Source organism: Oryctolagus cuniculus, chromosome 3 (genome assembly GCF_051225735.1).
Source record: "Oryctolagus cuniculus isolate XC-2025 breed Fujian yellow rabbit chromosome 3, ASM5122573v1, whole genome shotgun sequence".
Lineage (NCBI taxonomy): Eukaryota > Metazoa > Chordata > Mammalia > Lagomorpha > Leporidae > Oryctolagus > Oryctolagus cuniculus.
Genome location: NC_142869.1, coordinates 68470571 through 68491187, shown reverse-complemented (window position 1 = coordinate 68491187; position 20617 = coordinate 68470571). Strand labels below are relative to the sequence as shown.

The following is a 20617-nucleotide window of genomic DNA, read 5'->3' as shown; positions in this document are numbered from 1 at the left end:
GTTACAGAGAGAGGTAGAGATAGAGAGGTCTTCCAACTGCTGGTTCACTCCCCAGATGGCCGCAACAGCCGGATCAGGAGTGAGGAGCTTCTTCCAGGTCTCCCATGTGGGCGCAGGGGCCCAAGGACTTGGGCCATCCTGCAGTGCTTTCCCAGGTCATAGCAGAGAGCTGGATGGGAAGAGGAGCAGCTGGGACTAGAACCAGCACCCATATGGGATGCCTGTGCTTCAGGCCAGGGCTTTAACCCACTGTGCCACATCACCAGCCCCAAGAATGGACATTTTGATGATATTATTTCAGTCCATGAACATGGAAGTTTTTTTGTATCTTCTTTTTTGTATCTTCTATTTTTTGTATCTTCTTCTGTTTCTTCCTTTAATGTTTTGTAATTCTCATCATAGAGATCTTTGGTATCCTTGGTTAAATTTATTCCAAGGTGTTTGATTGATTGTTTGTATAGCTATTGTGAATGGGATTGATCTTAGAAGTTCTTTTTCGAGCCAGCGCCGTGGCTCAATAGGCTAATCCTCCACCTTGCGGCGCCGGCACACCGGGTTCTAGTCCCGGTTGGGGCGCCGGATTCTGTACCGGTTGCCCCTCTTCCAGGCCAACTCTCTGCTATGGCCAGGGAGTGCAGTGGAGGATGGCCCAGGTGCTTGGGCCCTGCACCCCATGGGAGACCAGGAAAAGCACCTGGATCCTGGCTCCTGCCATCGGATCAGCGCGGTGCGCCGGCTGCAGCGGCGGCCATTGGAGGGTGAACCAACGGCAAAGGAAGACCTTTCTCTCTCTGTCTCTCTCTCTCACTGTCCACTCTGCCTGTCAAAAAAAAAAAAAAAAAAAAGAAGTTCTTTTTCAACCGTGGCTTTGTCTGTGTATACAAAAGCTGTTGATTTTTGTGTATTGATTTTATATCCTGCTACTTTACCAAACTCTTCTATGAATTCCTAGACTCTTGATGGAGTCTTTTGGATCCCCTATGTATAGAATCATGTCATCTGCAAATAGGGATAATTTGATTTCCTCTTTCCCAATCTGTACCCCTTTGATTTGTTTTTCTTGCCTAATGGCTCTGGCTAAAACTTCCAGGACTATATTGAACAGCACTGGTGAGAGTGGGCATCCCTGTCTGGTTCTGAATATCAGTGGGAATGCTTCCAACTTTTCCAAATTCAATAGGATACTGGCTGTGGGTTTTTCATAAATTGCCTTGACTGTATTCAGGAATGTTCCTTCTATACCCAATTTGCTTGGAGTTTTCATCACGAAACTTTTTTTTTTTAAGGGAAAGAGTTTATGGGGGAAACCCAATAGACTTGAGGGAAGGGGCAAAGAAGGAAAAAGAGGGAGAAGGAGAGTGTAAGAGAGACAGAGACAGAGGTCAGGAGATGGAGAGAAAGAGACAGACACGTGGAAAGGAACAGGTCTTTTTTTTTTTTTTTTTTTTTTTTTTTTTTTTTTTTTTGGCAGGCAGAGTGGACAGTGAGACAGAGAGAGAGAGAAAGGTCTTCCTTTTTGCCGTTGGTTCACCCTCCAATGGCCGCCGCGCGGCCGGCGCATCACACTGATCCGAAGGCAGGAGCCAGGTGCTTATCCAGGAACAGGTCCTTTTAAAACTTTGCCAGGGGTGGGGCAAGGAAGTAGGAGCATTGAATCCTATTAGGATGGGGGTGGAGCTTGGAGTGTTGTATTTTATCATATTCTTTTTCTGCATCTATTGAGATAATCATATGCTTTTTTTTCTTCAGTTTGTTAATGTGATGTATCACATTGATTGATTTGCAAAATGCTGTACCATCTGTATACCAGGGAGAAATCCCACTTGGTCTGAGTGAATGATTTTTCTATTGTGTTGGTGGATTTGATTGGTTAGAATTTTGTTGAGGATTTTTGCGTCTATGTTCATCATGGAAACTGGTCTGTAGTTCTCTTTCTCTGTTGCATCTTTTCTGGGTTTAGGGATTAAGGTGGTGCTGGATTCATAGAAAGAATTTGGGATGATTCCCTCCCTTTCAGTTGTTTGGAATAACTTGAGAAGAATTGGAGTTAGTTCTTCTTTAATTGTATAGTGGAATTCATCAGTGAAGCCATCTGTTCCTAGGCTTTTCTTTGTTGGGAGAGTCTTTATTACTGATTCAGTTTCCATCTTGGTAATGGGTCTGTTTTGGTTTTCTCTGTCTTCATGGCTCAGTTTATTCTTGATTTCCCAGTTTGTTGGCATATTGCTCTTTGTAGTAATTTCTGATGATTCTATTTATTTCTGTGGTGTCTGATGTTAAATTTCCTTTTTCATCTCTGATTTTATTGATTTGGCTCTTCTCTCTCCTTTTTATGGATAGTTGGGCCAATGGTGTGTCAATTTTGCATATTTAAAAAAACCAGCTCTTTGTTTTGCTGATCTTTTGTATTCAATTTTGTTGATTTCTTCTCTAATTTTAGTTCTTTTCTACTACTAGTTTTGGGTTTGGTTTGCTGTTATTTTTCTAGATCCTTGAGATGCATTGATGGCTCATTTACTTTGTGCCTTTCCAATTTCTTGATGTGGGCACCAATTGCTATAAAGTTTCCTCTTACTGCTTTTGATGTATCCCATAAGGTTTGATATGTTGTATTGTCTTTATTTGTTTCCAGAAATTTTTTGACGTCTCTTGATTTCTTGTTCTCTTGATTTCACTGTTCATTCAGGAGCATGTTGTTCAGTCTCCATGCGTTTACATATGTTTTAGAGATTCCTGAGTTGCTGATTTGCAGCTTCATTCCATTGTGGTCTGAGAAAATGCATGGTATGATTTCAATTTTTTTGAATTGCTGAGACTTGCTTTATGGCCTAGTATGTGGTCAATCCTAGAGAAAGTTCCATGTGCTGCTGAGAAGAATGTGTATTCTGCAACTGTAGGATGAAAAGTTCTTTAGATATCTGTTAGGTCCATTTGGTCTATAGTGTTGATTAACTGCACTGTTTCCTTGCTGATTTTCTGTCTGGTTGATCTGTCCATTGCTGAAAGGGGTATTGAAATCCCCTATTACTATTTTATTTGAGTCTGTGTGTCTGTTTAGATCCTTTAACATTTCTTTTAATTAGCCAGGTATCCTGTAATTAGGTGCATATATGTTCATAATAGTTATATCTTCTTGTTGAATTGATTCCTGAATCATTATATAGTGTTCTTCTTTGTCTCTTTTAATAGTTTTTGTGTTAAAGTCTATTTTGAATGATATGAGGATGGCTATACCAGCTCTTTTTTGGTTTCTGTTGGCATGGAATATCTTTTTCCATCCTTTCACTTTCAGTCTGTGCATCTTTGTTGGTGAGATGTGTTTTTTGTAGGCTGAAAATAGCTGGGTTTTGTTTTTCGGTCCATCCAGCCAGTCTGTGTCTTCTAACTGTAGAGTTGTGGCCCATTTACATTCAAGTTGACTATTGATAAGTAACGACTTGGCCCTGATATTTTTCCATAAATATTTCTATTTTTTTTACTTGAGATTTCCTTTGTTCTTTTACTGATAGCTTTCCTTCCTTTACTTTCTTTCACAGTGATGACCATGTTTCTGTGTTTCTGTGTGCAGCACATCCTTAAACATTTTCTGCAAATCTGGATGCGTGGTGACAAATTCTTTCAATTTCTGTTTGTCATGGAAGGTCTTTATTTCACCTTCATTTGTAAATGAGAATTTTGCAGGGTATGGTATTCTGGGTTGATAGTTCTTTTTTCTTAAGACTTGGAATATATATCATATCTCAAACCCTACAGAAACCTGTAGGGTTTCTGATGAGAAGTCCACTGTGAGTCTAATTGGAGATCCTCTGAAAGTAATCTGGTGTTTATCTTGTGCACATTTTAGAATCTTTTATGTTTTACTTTGGAAAGTTTGATTACAATGTATCGTGGTGAAGATCTTTTCTGATCATGTCAATTAGGAGTTCTATGTGCTTCCTGTACGTGGACGTCCCTTTCTTTTTCCAAATTAGGAAAACTTTGTTATTATTTCACTAAAAAGGCCTTCTAATCCTTTCTCTCTTTCCACTCCTTCAAGAACTAGAACCTGTATGTTGGATGATTTGATAGTATCCTGTAGATTACCAACAGTGTTTTTTAGTTTTCTAATTCTTAGGTTTTGTCTGATTGTATAATTTCCTGTGCTATGTCTTCCAAGATGGATAGTATTTCTTCTGCCTCACTGATTCTGTTAAGGCTTTCCACTGCATTTTTATTCATTGTATTGAATTCTTCATTTTCAAGATTTCATTTTGATTTCTTTTTAAGATCTCAATTTCATGGGAGAAATTTTCTTTCATGTCATGTATGGATTTCATTAATTTGTGCATTTGCTTCTGATTACTTCTACATAATCCTAATGATCAATTTTTTGAATTCCATTTCTGGCATTCCTACAGTCTCATCATCTTTACAATCTAGTATTGAAGTGTTGTGTTCTTTTCGGGGTGTCATGTTGTCTTCCTTATTCATGTTTCTTGAATTGGTGTGTTTGTTATTCAGCATTTAGAGAGACACTAGTTGGTTTCTTCTTTGTTGTTTTCACTGTGGTGGCTTTTATCTTTGGACTGTGTCTGAGTCCAGCTCCCTATCTGTTCTCCCTACCAGACTCAGCAGTCTCCATTTGGGTGGTTGCTGGGCATGGACATGACCTGGTGCAGCTGTTATATATGTCCAAAATGGTGCCTGCTATCTATCCGCTTGTTACAGGATGCTGTTGCAAGGTGATCAGGGAGAGAGAAAATGTGTGCCCCCCGCCCCCCTTTGTTTTTTTCTCCTCTAATTTGGCAGGTACACCATCCCCACAGGGCTCCAAGCTGAATTACCTCTAGACTTTTCCTGCAGCTTTTTCACTGGTGGCTTGGTCTGCTGCAGTCTGGTCTCACCTGATACTCTCCAATACTGGTGTGGAGGCTCTCAGCTCTAAAGATCTATTTTTCATCTGTATTGTTTTAAGATCTATTTTTGGCCGGCACTGCGGGTCACTAGGCTAATCCTCCATCTTGCGGTGCCGGCACACTGGGTTCTAGTCCCAGTCAGGGTGCCGGATTCTGTCCCGGTTGCCCCTCTTCCAGGCCAGCTCTCTGCTGTGGCCTGGGAGTGCAGTGGAGGATGGCCCAAGTGCTTGGGCCCTGCACCCCATGGGAGACCAAGATAAGTACCTGGCTCCTGCCATCGGATCAGCGCGGTGCGCCGGCTGCAGCGCGCTGGCCGCGGCGGCCATTGGAGAGTGAACCAACTGCAAAAGGACCTTTCTCTCTGTCTGTCTCTCTCACTATCCACTCTGCCTGTCAAAAAAATAAATAAATAAATAAACAAACAAATAAATAAATAAATCTATTTTTCGTCTGTGTCCAAAATCTCACTGTCAGCTTTTTCTTACTCATATGTTAGGTCCTGTAGGCCTTCCATTATCCTTCCTTGTTTCTTAACTCTTTAAGGTAGTCCTACTGGGGCTTCATGAAATCGTGCTCTGATTTTTCTTATTTCTTCCTTTTTTTTTAAAAAATCACTTTAACTTTCTGTTCTGTTCTGTGAGACTTCCATGACTTTAAATTCCCAGTACTTCCTTATATTGTCTTTTTTTGACAGGCAGAGTGGACAGTGAGAGAGAGACAGAGAGAAAGGTCTTCCTTTGCTGTTGGTTCACCCTCCAATGGCCGCCGCGGCCGGTGCACCGCGCTGATGCGATGGCAGGAGCCAGGTACTTATCCTGGTCTCCATGGTGTGCAGGGCCCAAGCACTTGGGCCATCCTCCACTGCACTCCCTGGCCACAGCAGAGAGCTGGCCTGGAAGAGGGGCAACCGGGACAGAATCTGGTGCCCTGACCGGGACTAGAACCCAGTGTGCCGACGCCGCAAAGCGGAGGATTAGCCTAGTGAGCCGCGGCGCTGGCCTCCCTTGTATTATCTTATTAGGAAATTTCAAGAAGTTATTCGTTTTTATAGTATTCCGGTTTTATTTTATCACTGCAAGGATATTAATTGTAGTGATTCTTTTTAAATTTCATTTTTTCTGACAACCCTACTTAACAGGTTCTGTTATCTCCATTTTATTTTATTTTTGTTTATTTGAGAGGTAGAGTTACAGAGGGAGAGACAGAGAGAAAGGTTTTCCATCTGCTGGTTCACTCCCCAAATGGCCACAACAGCTGGATCTAAGGCATCCAGGAGCTAGGAGCTTCTTCCGGGTCTCCTACACAGTTGCAGGGCTGTAGCACTTGGGCCATCTTCTGCTTTCCCAGGCCATAGCAGAGAGCTGGATTGGAAGAGGAGCAGGCAGGCCATGAACCGGCATCCATTTGGGATGCCAGCTCCACAGACGGAGGCTTAGCCTGCTGAGCCGCAGCATTGGCCCCGATTGTAGTGATTTTTAAAAATAATTTGCTTCTGCTCCCTGCACTGTTTCCTTTGGATTTCTTTTTTTTATCTATTTGTCTCTCTCAGTTTTCATTTAAAAGGGGAAGGCACAAATAAATGAATAGTATGACAGTACCATCTGTTTGCTATTAAAATAATTCTATTGTGTCACTTAGTTTATTTTTTTAACCCAGATGCTAATGTGCCTATTTTTCATTAGTTGCAAATCAGCATCTCATCTATTAAGGCTTACTTGATTTATAGTACGTCCCATGTGTCTTGTCTTCTGCTTCCACTTCTTTGTGGACCCGGGTCAGCCATCCATGCTCTACTACCATGGGCTTTCTTCCTCCCCACCGGGCTTAAATTGTGCTGCAGTTAGCCCTTCCATGTACTTTTTTCGGCTTCTTTCTGATGTGCTTTTGCGCTCTGGCTCTATGGCTAGTCTCTGTTGCCTGAGGTCCTCCTTTCTTGCATGGAGCAATTTGCAATGAATTTGTCAGAGATTCCTCCTGTGGTGGTGAACAGGCTGTGCTTAAAGGAATCTGCTTGGTACAGAGAAATGTTAACAGTGACCCAGTAATTCCACTCTTCTAGGTGAACCCCAAAAGGATTAAATGCAGGTATTCTAGCAAAAACTTGTATGTGAGCATTTATCACAGCGCTGTTCATCCTAGTCAAAGGGTGGAAACAGCCTAGTGAGCATCAGTTAGTGAAGAGGTAAACAAAATGTGGTATATACATGCAATGGAATGTTACTTGGCCTTAAGGACAGGCATTCATATGTAAGATGAGTCTTGGACATCCATGCTAAGTGAAATGAGCAGTCACATAGGGCCACACAAGTCTGGAATGGGCAAACATTTAGAGGCAGGAAGTAGATACAGGCTTGCTTATAGGTGTGATGGCCAAAGGAGCATGGTTTCTTTTTGAGGCACTAAAAAGTTTTTAAAGTTGATTGTGGTGGTGGTTTGCAGATACCTACAAATAGGAGGGGTCTTCAGAAAGTTCATGGAAAGTACATATTATGGAAACACTGTGCATGGGTTTCAAAATTTTTTTGTTCCCAAATCTTTTAATTCCATTTTCCATGAATTTTTTAAAAACAACCTCATTTGGGGATGGCACTGTAGCACAGAAATAAAGCTGCTGCCTGCAACTCCAGCATCCAGTATAGGTGCCAGTTCAGGTGCCGGGCTGCTCTGCTTCCAATCCAGCTCCTGCTAATGGCCTGAGAAAAGCAGTAGAAGATGGCCCAAGTGTTTGGGTTCCTGCCACCACGTGGGAGACCCACATGAAGCTCTCGGCTCCTGGCTTTGGCCTGGCCCAGGCTGTTAAGGCCATCTGGGGGAGTCAGCCAGTGGATGGAAAATCTCTGTGTGTGTCTGTCCCTCTATATATAATTCTGTCTTGCAAATGAATTAATAAATCTTAAAAAAAAAAACCCTCATTTACTAGAGGCCATTGAATTGGGGTGGGTATTTGGCACAGTGGTTAAGATGTGGCTTGGGACACCCACATTCTGTATTAGAGTGTCTGGTTTTGAATCCTGACTCTTCTCTCAATTCTGACTTCTTACTAACACACATCCTGGGAAGAAGCAGGATATGGCTTAAAAACATGGGTCCCTCTCACCCACATGGGAGACTCAGATTGTATTTGTAGGTCTTGGCTTCATCCTGGCCCAGCTTTAGCTATTGCAGGCATTTGGGGAGTGAATGAGCAGATGGGAGATTCTCTCTCAAATGAGTAAAATTTGTAAATATTGCTAAAATTTAAAAAATATTAAATTATATACTTTAAATGTGTGGATTATGTGGCTTGTAAATTATATTTCAATAAAATTATTAAAATAAAAAAAGGTTAAAGGGGTCTTTTTAAAAGATTTATTTATTTGAAAAAGTTCCACACAGAGAGAAGGAGAGGCAGAGAGAGAGAGAGGTCTTCCACCTTCTTGTTCACTCCCCAATTGGCTGCAGTGGCTGGAGCGGGGCTGATCCAAAGCCAGGAGCTTCTTCCTGGTCTACCATATGGGTATAGGGGCCCAAGGACTTGGGCCATCCTCTGCTGCTTTCCCAGGCCATAGCAGAGAGCTGGATCAGAAATGGAGCAGTTGGGTCTTGAACCAGCGCTCATATGGGATGCCAGCACTGCAGGTGGCAGCTTAACTTGCTACACCATAGCGCTGTACCCCCCTTTTAAAGTTTTTTTTTTTTCAGATTTATATATTTATTATTTGAAAGTCAAAGTTACACAGGGAGAGAAGGAGAGGCAGAGAGCGAGTGAGAGAGAGGTCTTCCATCTGTTGGTTCACTCCCCAGATAGCCATAATGGTAGGAGCTTTGCCGTACTGAAGCCAGGAGCCAGGAGCTTCCTCAAGGTCTTTCCAACCAGGTGCAGGGGCCCAAAGACTTGGGCCATCCCCTATTGCTTTCCCAGGCCATAGCAGAGAGCTGGATCAGAAGTGGAGCAGCCAGGACTTGAACCAGCACCCATATTGATGCTGGCACTACAGGCAGCGGCTTTACCAGCCATATCACAGCATGGGCCCCGAAAGGGTCTTGAATAGACTGTCCTAGAAGCCATGTTGAAACCTACCTGTGTGGGGCTGGCTCTGTGGTGTAGTAAGTTAAGCTGCCATCTGCAGCACCACCATTCCATATGGACACCGGTTCAAGTTCCTGCTGCTCTACTTCTGATCCAGTTCCCTGCTAATGTGGCTGGAAAAGCAGCAGAATATGGCCTAAGGGTTTGGGCCCCTGCTACCTGTGTGGGGAAACCTGGATGAAGCTCCTCGCTCCTGACTTTGACCTGGCCCGGCCTCGTATGTTGGTAGCCATTTGGAGACTGAACCAGCAGATAGATTTTTTTCTCTCCCTCACCCCCTCTCTTCTCTTCTACCCCCAATTCTGAAAAAAACTACCTATGTTAGGCTCTGCTGCCTCCTGTTGCTGCTCCTCATGTCCAGGCTCACAGGAATGCTGCCCTTGTCATCTCTCTTTATGTCAAATGCTCGCTTTAGTGCTCTACAGTGGTTTGTAATCCCTATCAGATAGCCTTGACTTTCAGAACCAGGACTTGAGTTGCCTTTTTTCCTTATTCTTTTAGCTTTTTCAAATTACTGATACTTTTCACCCGTTTTCATTTTGCTAAAAATCTTGTAATTGAGTTCTTTTTTTTTCCCCCTAGTTATTCTTTCAGAGTTGTGTTTGGCTTATATTCAGTAAGTCATATTAGTGTTATGGCCACATATTTTTAAAATTTTACTTATTTTATTTTGAAAGGTGGAGTTATAGAGATAGACAGGGAACTTCCATCTTCTGGTTCACTCCCCCAAAACATAAAACAGTTGGTGGTGAGCCATGCTGAAGTCGGAGCCTGGTATTCAGTCAGGTCTCCCACATGGGTGGCAGGGACTCAACTACTCGGGTCATCACGTGCATCCTGCCAGGGTACACATCAGCAGGAAACTGGGATCAGAAACAGCAGGGATTTAAGCCCAGGCACTGCTGAATGGGATATGGGTGCCCCAAGCGCATATTAACCATGCTGCCAGATACCTGTCTCTCTTTCAGATTGTCTTGATTCATTCACCATTAGTGATTTTACAGACTTGATGGTGAAAACTGTGATTAGCACATTAGATTTCCAGTTCATCTGGAGTTCTGGGTGAACACAGGGCAGTCTATGCCCTGGCTTCAGGGCTGTCATCATGTTAGTAGTGGTTCATCTCCTGTGAGCCTGAAATTCACATGAATTAGTCCATGGCACCTAGTGTGATGAGGAACAGGAAGTTAGGGATGGCAGATCCTGGGTAGGTGACATTGAGAAGTGGTTTTTTGCATAGAAGAGAAAACTTGTAATTGGCCAACTTCTCTTTCTCAGCCTTCTTAACATAACGTACCTCTTTCATAATCTCTTTTCCTTGGCACAGGCACATGAGTCTAATGAGAGAAAGAGAGAGAGATCCTCTGTCACTGGCTCACTCCTCAAATGGCTGCAACTACTGAGGCTGGGCCAGGCTGAAGCCAGGAGCCAGTAGCTTCTTGTGGGTCTCCCACGTGGGTGGCAGGGGCCCAAGGACTTGGGACATCTGCTGCTGCTTTCTCAGGTGCATTTTAGGGAGCTGGATCTGAATTAGAGCAGTCAGGACTCAAATCAGCACCCATATGAGATGACAGTGTCATAGGCCGTGGCTTTACCTGCTACACCACAGCACCAGCCCCCAAGTTATCTTAGAGAGTTCTCATTGAGCTGTCATAACTGTCTGTCAATTTGTCATCAGGGTGCCATTCTTCATGCCTTAAATATATATGGACCAAATGTCTGTCCCATTCCCTCTTTCCTTTTCCTCTGACAGCTCTCTGAGAGAACTTCTGACTACCTTATAATACGTCGGCTCCCGTTTATTGCATGGCTGGTGGCAAAGCAGAAGAGATTCCCTTCCCCTTTCTCGGACTGGATTCCCCTGGTCTCCTGGGCCTATTCACCACTAAAATGTTGCTTCTCTTGGTCCCCTGTCCCCCAGCTCCTTTGCATTTCTTATATAGCTGGTGACTGGAACTCACTTCTTGTTTTATTCTTACCTTACTGTTACTGCCCCTCTGGGCAAAAGATTGAGGTAAACCAGGAAATTTTTATTCAAGTGTACCTTTTTATCTTGCTATCTTTTTTTTTAAAGGTTTATTTATTTGAAAGGCAGAGTTTACGGGGGATGGGGAGGGGGGTATTTTCCATCTGTTGCTTTACTCCATAAATGGTCACAGTTTTTAGGACTGGGCCAGGCTGAAGCCAGGAACCTAGAACTCCATCTGGGTTTCCCATGTGGGTACAGGGTCCCAAGCATTTGGGCCATCTTCTGTTGCTTACCAAGGCCATTAGCAGGGAGCCTGATTGGAATTGGAGCATTTGGGACCCAAACTGGTGTCAGTATCGGATTCCAGTGTTGCTGCCTGTGATACTGGCTTAACCCCCTATGCCGCAATGCCAGCCCATTACTGTCTGTCCTAATGGGTTGTTTACCTCTTAGCATTTACAGAACATGCATACTTCTCTCTCACATGACCAGCAAGTGCACAGCAGAACAAGGGTTTTAAGGATGGAGAATTAACAAATTGATGGGGTTCTGAAAATACTCAGGACTTTTTCTTCATTTTACTGAAATAAATCACTTCAGGGTTTTGCATTCATAGTTAACAACTTCAGGCAGAATGTTAGACACAGTTCTTGGTAAAGTCCTTATATACTTTAATTAACTATGATTAATTTTAGATATATTGAGAGGTGTATTCAAATGGTGTTTCAAGGCAGATATTTTAAAAATTAGCTATATAATTCCCACTATAAAAGTAATAAATACATGCTATAAAGATGTTTAATATATATATACACACATATATATATAAATACAACCATTAGCCGTTCAGCCTATTGACTTTAAAAAAAATACTTAATTTTATTTGAAAGAGAAACACAAAGAGAGAGAGCACTTCCATCTGCTGGTTCACTCAGATGGCCACCACAGCCCAGGGCTGGGCTAAGTCAAAGCCAGGAACCAGGAACTCCATCTGGATTTCTCATAGGATATCAGGGACTCAGTATTTGAGCCATCTGCTGCCTCCCAGACACATTAGCAGGAAATGGTATCAGTAGAGCTGTGACTTGATCCCTGCACTATGCTAATGGAATGAATGTCCCAAGTGATGACTTAAAGCACTGGGCCAAAAGCCCACTTGTTAAATATGTGCTATTCAGTCCTATATATATGAATGTATGTATAATACCTTAGAAAATAAGCCCATGTTAATTAACTTTGAAGGAAAATAAGAATAATATATAAATTACTGAGTTCAATCCACCAGATGGTTATTTGAGTTGAAAAGTGATGTAAATTATGTGATGGCTTGTGTCCAAACTCACCAGAAAGTTGCCTGGGTTCTGTGTTGTAAAATTTCTTTTAGATGCTTTTTTCCTTGCTGAAAATGAAAATGTTACTATTTTCTATAGTGAAAACACTGTGGGGAAAAAACTCAGAAACTAGGGTGGGCGTTTGGCATAGCAGTTAAGATGCCACTTGGAATGCCTGTATCCCATGTTAGTGTGCCTGAGTTCAAGTCCTGGCTTTGTTCCTATTTCCAGCTTTTGGCTAATTTGTACCCTAGGAGGCAGCAGGTGATGGCTCAAGTAGTTGGGTCCCTGCCACCATGTGGGAGGTTCAGTTGAGTCCCTTGCTTCTGTCTTTGGCCTGGCTCAGCCCTGCCTTCTGTGTGCATTTTAGCAATGAACCAGGATTTGGGAAATCAATCACTCTTTCACAATAAAGATTTTTAAAAGCTTCAGACTGAAAATCTAAAGAAATAAAATAACTCATTCCATATACATTAAAATTATATAATTTCAGATTTTTTTTATAATGCGAAGGGACTTCAGAAAGTTTGTGGAAAGGTGGAAAGGTAAGTTTATGGGCAGGCATTTGGCACAGCAGTTTAAGTTGCTGCTTGGGATGCCCACATCCTTTGTGCCTGGTTTGAGTTCCAGCTACTCTGCTTGTTATCCAGTGTCCTGCTGATGCCTGCCCTAGGAGGCAACAGGGGATGGCTCATCTACTTGGTTCTTGCTACACACGTGGGAGGCCTGGCTTGACTTCTGGGCTGCTAGGTTTGGTATGGTCCAACCCTCAACCCTGGCTGTTAGGAGCATTTGGAGAGTGAACTAGTGGATGGATGTCTCCATCTGTCTGTCTCTCTTTTGCTCTTTGTATGGGTCTCTGGTTTTCAAATAAACAGTGAAGGGGCCAACATTGTGGTACAGTTAGTTGTTTGCTTGTGGGTGCCAGCATCCCATATTGGAGTACTGGTTGAAGTCCAGGTTGCTCTGCTTCTGATCCAGCTTCCTGTTTTGTCATTCTGCCTTTCAAATAAAATAAATAAATTTAAATCCATGCATTCAAGGAGTTTTCATGTTCATAGAAAATTAAACTTAATCTTTAGTTTCATTTTCCATGAACTTTTAAAAAAATTTATTTATTTGAAAGGCATAGTTACAGAGAGGGAGAGACAGAGAGAGGTTTTCCATATTCTGGTTCACTCTCCAGATGGCCGCAGTGGCCAGAGTTGAGACAACCGAGAGCTGGGAGCTTCATTCAGTCTCTTATGTGGGTGGCAGAGGCCCAAGCACTTGGTCTATCCTGTGCTGTTTTTCCCAGACCGTGAGGAAGGAGCTGAGTTGGAAGTGGAGTAGCTGAGACACGAATGCACCCATATAGAATGCCAGCATCCAAGATGGTGGCTTTCTGTGCTACACCAGAAGGCTGGCTCCTCCATGACCTTTTTTTTTTTTTTTTTTTTTTTTAAAGATTTATTTGAAAGAGTTAGGGAGTGGGGGAAAGAAAGTTCAGTCTTCCATCTGCTGGTTCACTGCCCAGATGGCTGCAATGACCAAGGGTAGGCCAGGTGAAGCCAGGAGTTAGGAGCTTCAACCAGGTTTCCTATGTGGGTAGCAGGAATCCAAACACTTGGGTAATTTTTCTGCTGCTTTCCACAGACATATTAGCAGGAAGCTGGAGCAGAAGTGGAGCAGCTGGGACACAAACCAGTGCCCATATGGAATGCCAGCATTTCAGGCAGCAGCTTTACCCACTATGCCACAGTGCTGGCCCCACCATGAACTTTTTGAAGTACTCTTGTATGTAATTCTTAGAAAATTAGAAATTATAAATACCTTCTAACTTGGGTTTTACTTCTTAATATTTTGTAGACATCTCTCACATCTTATTTTCTATATAATACTTACTGGCAAAATGTAATACTTTGTTTAAAATGTACGTTAGTTGGCTAACTCCTTTAGGTCATTATTCAGTTTTGGCTACTTTACATAGAACTGTGGTGGCTGTTCTCATGGATTGCATACTTTCTTTCTTACTAGAATAAGTTTCCTGAAGTGATACTGTCGAGTGACAAGGTCCATGCGTTTAAAATTTCCTCCTTGTCACCACACTGTCCTTCAGAAAGGGATGACAGATTTGTTGTTACACCCAAGATGGGTGAGAACAGTGTGCTGTTGGTAGGACCTCAGGAAGTGCGTGAAGCCACAGCAGTGAAATATGTATTAGAATTTTACATATATTAAAGGGCATGTCAGGTACACGCTCAAGGGAAATGTTTCTGTTTGCGAATTGGGCTGTGTGGTACTAATTTTCAAAGCCGTGCTCTCCCACCAGTGTTTACCCTGTGATGCTGAGTATGCAGTGGTGTTTTGCGGGTCACGGAATTTGGTCTCAGAGTATGATCCTGTCTTGTCTTAGATGAGTGACCGAGGAGGTGGCGTTCCTTTGAGGAAAATTGACAGACTCTTCAACTACATGTATTCAACTGCACCCCGACCTCGCGTAGAGACTTCCCGCGCAGTGCCCCTGGTATGTGACCAAGAGAACGAAGTGTGCTTTTGTGAGTTGCCTTTGTGTAGGATGCTTCAACAGGAAGAGGGGGCATCATGGGAAACAGTTCCCTCTGCATTTCAGCAGCCTTGGGAGTACTTCTTTTTAATGAAATGGGCACAAGACGGAGATTGCGGTTTCAGAGTTCTTGTTGCCAGCTTGATAGGGAGCATGGTTTTCCCTACGCTGTGATAGAATAATTCTGTTGTGAAAGAAAATTGGTTTTACTGGTATTTGGTCAATACTTTTTTTTTTTTTTTTGACAGGCAGAATGGACAGTGAGAGAGAGACAGAAAGGTCTTCCTTTGCTGTTGGTTCACCCTCCAATGGCTGCTGCGGCTAGCGCGCTGCGGCCGGCACACCGCGCCTATCCAAAAGCAGGAGCCAGGTGCTTATCCTGCCTCCCATGGGGTGTAGGGCCCAAGCACTTGGGCCATCCTCCACTGCACTCCCGGGCCACAGCAGAGAACTGGCCTGGAAGAGGGGCAACTGGGACAGAATCCGGTGCCCCGACCGGGACTAGAACCCGGTGTGCCGGCGCCGCAAGGCAGAGGATTAGCCTACTGAGCCACGGCGCTGGCCCTATTTTTTTTTTTTCTAAGATTTATTTATTTGAAAGGCAGAGTTGACAGATCTTCCATCTGCTGGTTCACTCCCTAAATGGCTGCAACAGCCAGAGCTAGGCCTGTCCAAAGCCAGGAAGCAGGAGCTTTTTCCAGGTCTCCTACTTGGATGCAGAGGCCAGAGACTTGGGCTATCTTCTGCTGCTTTCCCAGGTGCACTAGCAGGGAGCTGGATTGCAAGTAGGGCAACCGGGACATGAACCAGTGCCCATATGGGATGCTGGTGCTGCAGATAACGGATTTACCCACTATGCTGCGGCACTGGCCCCAGGTCAACACTGAGTTCATCTTGTATAGACATTTTTCCTCAGGTATTTGTAATTAGGTCTCATGTTGTATTATCAGAAATGAGATTTAAATTCAAATCCATTTTATCACTAGCCTGAAGCAAGCTCAAATTATAATTGCTACCTTTATTGATCTTAATGTCACCTGTTTTCAGATTTAAAATAGTCAACTTTTTTTTTTTTTTAAAGATTTATTTATTTATTTGAAAGTCAGAGTTACACAGAGAGGAGAGGCAGAGAGAGAGAGAGGTCTTCCATCCACTGGTTCACTGCCCAGTTGGCTGCAACAGTTGGAGCTGCACCAATTCGAAGCCAGGAGCTTCATTTGGGTCTCCTGCATCGGTACAAGGGCCTAAGGACTTGGGCCATCTTCTGCTTTCCCAGGCCACAGCAGAGAGCTGGATTGAGGTGGAGCAGCCGGGACTTGAACTGGCGCCCATATGGGATGCTGGCACTGCAGGTGGTGGCCTTACCTGCTAAGCCACAGTGCCAGCCCCACAGTCAACTTTGAGTTGACTATGTCCCTGTTCTTACCACCCGAACCTCACATTTTAAAATGACCAGAGGGAATTAGCTGGTGTGATATTCACCCAAGCTTCAGTGGAATCATTATTAGTACTCACTAGATCTCTTGGATTCAGGCCCTGATAGCCTTGGGGTAACCAGTGACATTTGTTTTAATTAGAAAAGTCCTTTATTTTGTGGCTTTCTGATTAGAATTTTTTCTCCCTGAACAGGCTGGTTTTGGTTATGGATTGCCCATATCCCGTCTTTATGCCCAGTACTTCCAGGGAGACCTAAAGCTGTATTCCTTGGAGGGTTATGGGACAGATGCAGTGATCTACATTAAGGTAATAACTGTGGGCTTTTTGATGTGGTGATATTCCTCTTGATGACAAGAAATGTTGCCAATATTTTATTGTTAAATTTCACTCTACCCCTCTATTATATGTGCAGAAACCTTAGTTTTGGTTTTGTTTACATGGACAGATAATCCTCTCAACTATGGGAAAAGAAAATTCTTATCTGTGATAATCAAGATTACTGGTGCAAAATTTAGTGACTTCAGTTTCTTGTTCCAGCCATTAGATGGCACCCATTTCATAGGAAATGCTGAAAACTGTACTGAAAGAACCATCTGAAAAGAGTAAATTCTTTGTAGATAATAGTTCTTTTTTTCCCCTTTAATCATGTCAATTTTGAGGAATTTAAAATGGCAACATCAAGGCAGTACTTTTATCACCATATATAACATTTTGATCTAGCCTTTAGTTCAAGAAATTCTGGAGTATTTAAAGAGTACATATAGAGACGGAATGTTTTTAGTTCCATTTTGAAAAAAGCAAGAAGTCTTACAGAATCATTAATTACCAGGATGGAATTTGTTTTTTTTTCCCATATATTGAGTACTGCCTATGGCCTGAGGTTCGACCTACTCACAAGTACGAGCTTGGAAGATAAAGAAAAATATAGGGTATCTCAGGTTGCAGTGATTTAAAGGAGGCTGCAATAAAACTGAATAGTGGTAGTGATGTATCAAACATGAAGTTACGTAAGAATCACGTGACAGAAATTCACAGGTGCTGGGCCTGAAGGAGAATACCCAGGTCAACCCCAGAGCCAGGAAGCCAAGATGCCTTAGACAGTTTTATATTTATTAATAATGTTATGATGTTTTAAAACAACTTCAATGACAATACTAAAAAAAAAAAAAAACAGTATTTTTTTAATAAGTAATTAAAACATTTCACTGAATCTATGTATATCTATATTGAGGTACACATATCAGTATTTTATACTTTTTTAAAATGCTTTTATGCTTACCTGACTTCTGACTTGTTCAACTAGCCAATCTTTGGTCTGGGTCATGTTTTGTAAGAGGTGTCCACTGTGAAATTTTAGGCCTGGAGTTTTCAAGCTGGCTTGGGAATTAGTGCAGACAGAAAACTCAGTTTTCATGTACATTGGCCAGTGCCATGTATTTGGCAGGTGTCTCACATATATGCAGTATTTAGAAATGTGAAGTAACCTTTTCATTGTATCTTTTCTCAAATTCTAGAAAATGTCAGATTTAGAGGCTCTGCTTTTTGTTTCATTTTTCAGGCTCTGTCCACAGAATCCATAGAAAGATTGCCTGTGTATAACAAGGCTGCCTGGAAGCATTACAACACCAACCACGAAGCCGACGACTGGTGTGTCCCCAGCCGAGAGCCAAAGGACATGACAACATTCCGCAGTGCCTAGATGAGCTGGGGACAAACTGGCTTTCGTGTTAAATTTGGAAGGGATGGCATTCAGAACTACATTATACCAAGTACTTCACATGTCGTTCTTGCAGTTGACTCTTTGGGTAGGACAAATGGAAGCTGAGTTCCACTTGTGCCTGGTAAACCTCCTAAAGGATGAATCTGTACCTGCTTACACTTTCACAGTCAATGGGGCATAATTTTAAACACCTGTAGTTTTGGTCAATTTTTTCTTTCCATAGACTTCAGAAGTGTGCATGTCTGGGTTTCTATAGGAAGCTGTGTGGTTTTTTTAAAATACTTTTAATTTATGTCTGCTAGAAGCATTTTATAAATACTGAGTGTAGTTGGTTAACCATCTTTCTGTGATTTGGAGGTATTCCTGCTATCCTTTATTGAATAGTGACAACTGAAATACGATGGTGACCAACTACAAATATACCATGTAAACCTAGGACCAGCTACCTTTCACTGCCTACATGCATTGCTTAGCTCTGAAATTAATTTATAATCTTAAATTTTTGTAAAAGATTGTGATGACTAGTTCCCTGTGGATTTAAGCCAAGATCATGGGCAATCTTTTTCAATGTGCTGGTGATCAATGCAAGGGAAAAATTTTATATTAAACATGAACTGGCAGTTGCTAAAATTATAGAGAAGAAATTGACGACAGAGCAGTGAATCCTTGAAACTGACCTAATCAGTTGACTGTTGGTGATTGCCTGGGCAGCTTTTAAGAAGTTTTTCCAGGTCCTGCTGCAGACTTGCTGGATCAGAATCTTGTGGGCAGGATCCCAGAGATCTGTTTTTAAAACACTTCCTAGGTGAGTCAGATGCTAGTTTAGTTATGATACTACTTCTGTAGAGTGAATAGTGATGACAGTGTAGTTGCCAAAGTAACAGCGATCTTTATGGTGGTTTCCGCCTATTTCAGAGTCAAATTTCTGGACTCCAGGAGAGAGAAACTGAGTCTAGGCCTGGTGCAACTAGAAGAGTGATTAGAGACAGATAACCAGAGTCAGAATCATAAATGCATTAAGTATTGACAAAGAATGCCTATTTTCTAAAATAGATTTTTTTTCTTTAACCAGGGAAAAGTCAACCTAGATTTTTGACAATCCTTTGCATCCATGTGGTAATTTGTAGTTTACAAATAATTTGATATATCATAGTCGCTCTGTTGGTCTTCAAGGCAGCTAGCAGGTGCACCACCCTCATTTTCACACAGAGCCTGGCCCAAAGTTCCATAGGATTAGAGTGAGAGCCGGAAGTAGGAGACTGTTGTTAGTTGTACCTTATCTTTTTTTAAGGTGATAGATACCTTGAAAATAAATTTTAAAGCAAAATCTAAACATTTAAAGAACAGCACGCCACTTAAATGGGGAGAACTGTATTTATCTGGAAAAATGACATTGAGTTGAAACACTTTCTTTTGATCACACAAGGTTAACAATTCTGTATAAACCTGTAGGTTGGAAGGGCTGTTAAAGGGCACACAGTCTACTACCCTCACTGAAGAAATGAGGACCTGCAAACTCAGAGGTGGTATCCTTTTGCCTAGGGCTTCTTATACCAGCGAATCTGAACAAATGTTGGAAACAGGTATCTTACATAAGCTATTGTTTGTTCCTCAATTATGGATTCTTTGAAAAACAATAGAATATACTGATTTATATTAGTTTGACATGTTACAATTTTTTGGCTTTAAATTAAGCTTGTAATGAAGTTTTTAGACTCTTTTGAATCAAAATGTTCACTTTCTTTCCTAAATGAGACATTTGTAATAACTTAAACCTGACATTTTTACTTATAAAATATTTCCCCCTCCAAGAAAGTTTTTCCTCTCTTAAGAGCTAAGACATGATATTTGCAAAGGAAAAGTGAAATTATTTTCCTTTAGCTTTTTTTTTTTTTAAGTATAACAGCTTTATATTTGGTTATTGTGGTAACGGACAGACGATTACATGCAAAGTATTCTGGTATACCTTTTACCAGTTGGTATCAAGCCATCTGAGAGGTTTTTCAAGATTCTTAGCTGTTTTGAGCACCAGGATTAATATGCAGTATGGATATAAAATGTTTCAAAGGACAGAAAAGTGGACACTCACTAATTTTTAGAACCCAAGTGAGTAATGTGCCAACATTTTTAAGAAAGTGATAGAAAAAAATATTCTGTGCTATACTTAAGTACTGGCTGGCTTTTGATGTCTTCATACTTAAAAGTGATCACTTTCTTGCACTGTGAAATTTTTACATGAAGATGTTAAAGGGGACGTCTACCTTCTTATTTTGTAAAATGTTTTCTATAAGGCAATAAACAAAGAGTGGACCAGCTCTCATTTTGAACATAAATTGTCAATTTGTTTTTAAAAATATCATCATGTTCTTAAAATAGAAGTCTCTTCATCACCAAGGCTCAGCATTCTACAAACATTGGAAAGATTGTAACTAGCAGCTTGAGTTTCCAGGAAGCTGGAATTGGGGGGCAGAGCTAGGATTCCAACCCAGACTCTTTCAGTATAGGATGCAGCCTTCCAGAGCAGTGTCTTAACCCCCACACCAAATGGCTGTCCAGGAGTTGTCTCTGGAGAGTGTGGAATTACACTATTCTAAGAAATTTTCTAACATTGTTTAAAATGTTATTTGATTGAGAGAAAGTCAATAGAGAGA

The 20617-nt window shown here is 41.8% G+C and overlaps 1 protein-coding gene across 5 annotated transcripts in view; it reads left to right on the top strand.

Annotated features, from left to right (window-relative positions):
• PDK1 (pyruvate dehydrogenase kinase 1) overlaps positions 1–20299 on the top strand; it is a 41478-nt gene extending 21179 nt beyond the window's left edge. For all 5 annotated transcript variants that reach the window (XR_016231511.1, XM_051848514.3, XM_089329071.1 and 2 more), the window contains 3 exons: positions 14660–14770; positions 16439–16552; positions 17805–20299. Coding sequence is in view for 4 of the 5 variants with exons in the window: in XM_051848514.3 (XP_051704474.1) it covers positions 14660–14770; positions 16439–16552; positions 17805–17945 (366 nt within the window). In the remaining variant the exon portion in view is untranslated. The remainder of the gene's footprint in view (positions 1–14659; positions 14771–16438; positions 16553–17804) is intronic.
• Positions 20300–20617: the final 318 nt, after the last annotated feature.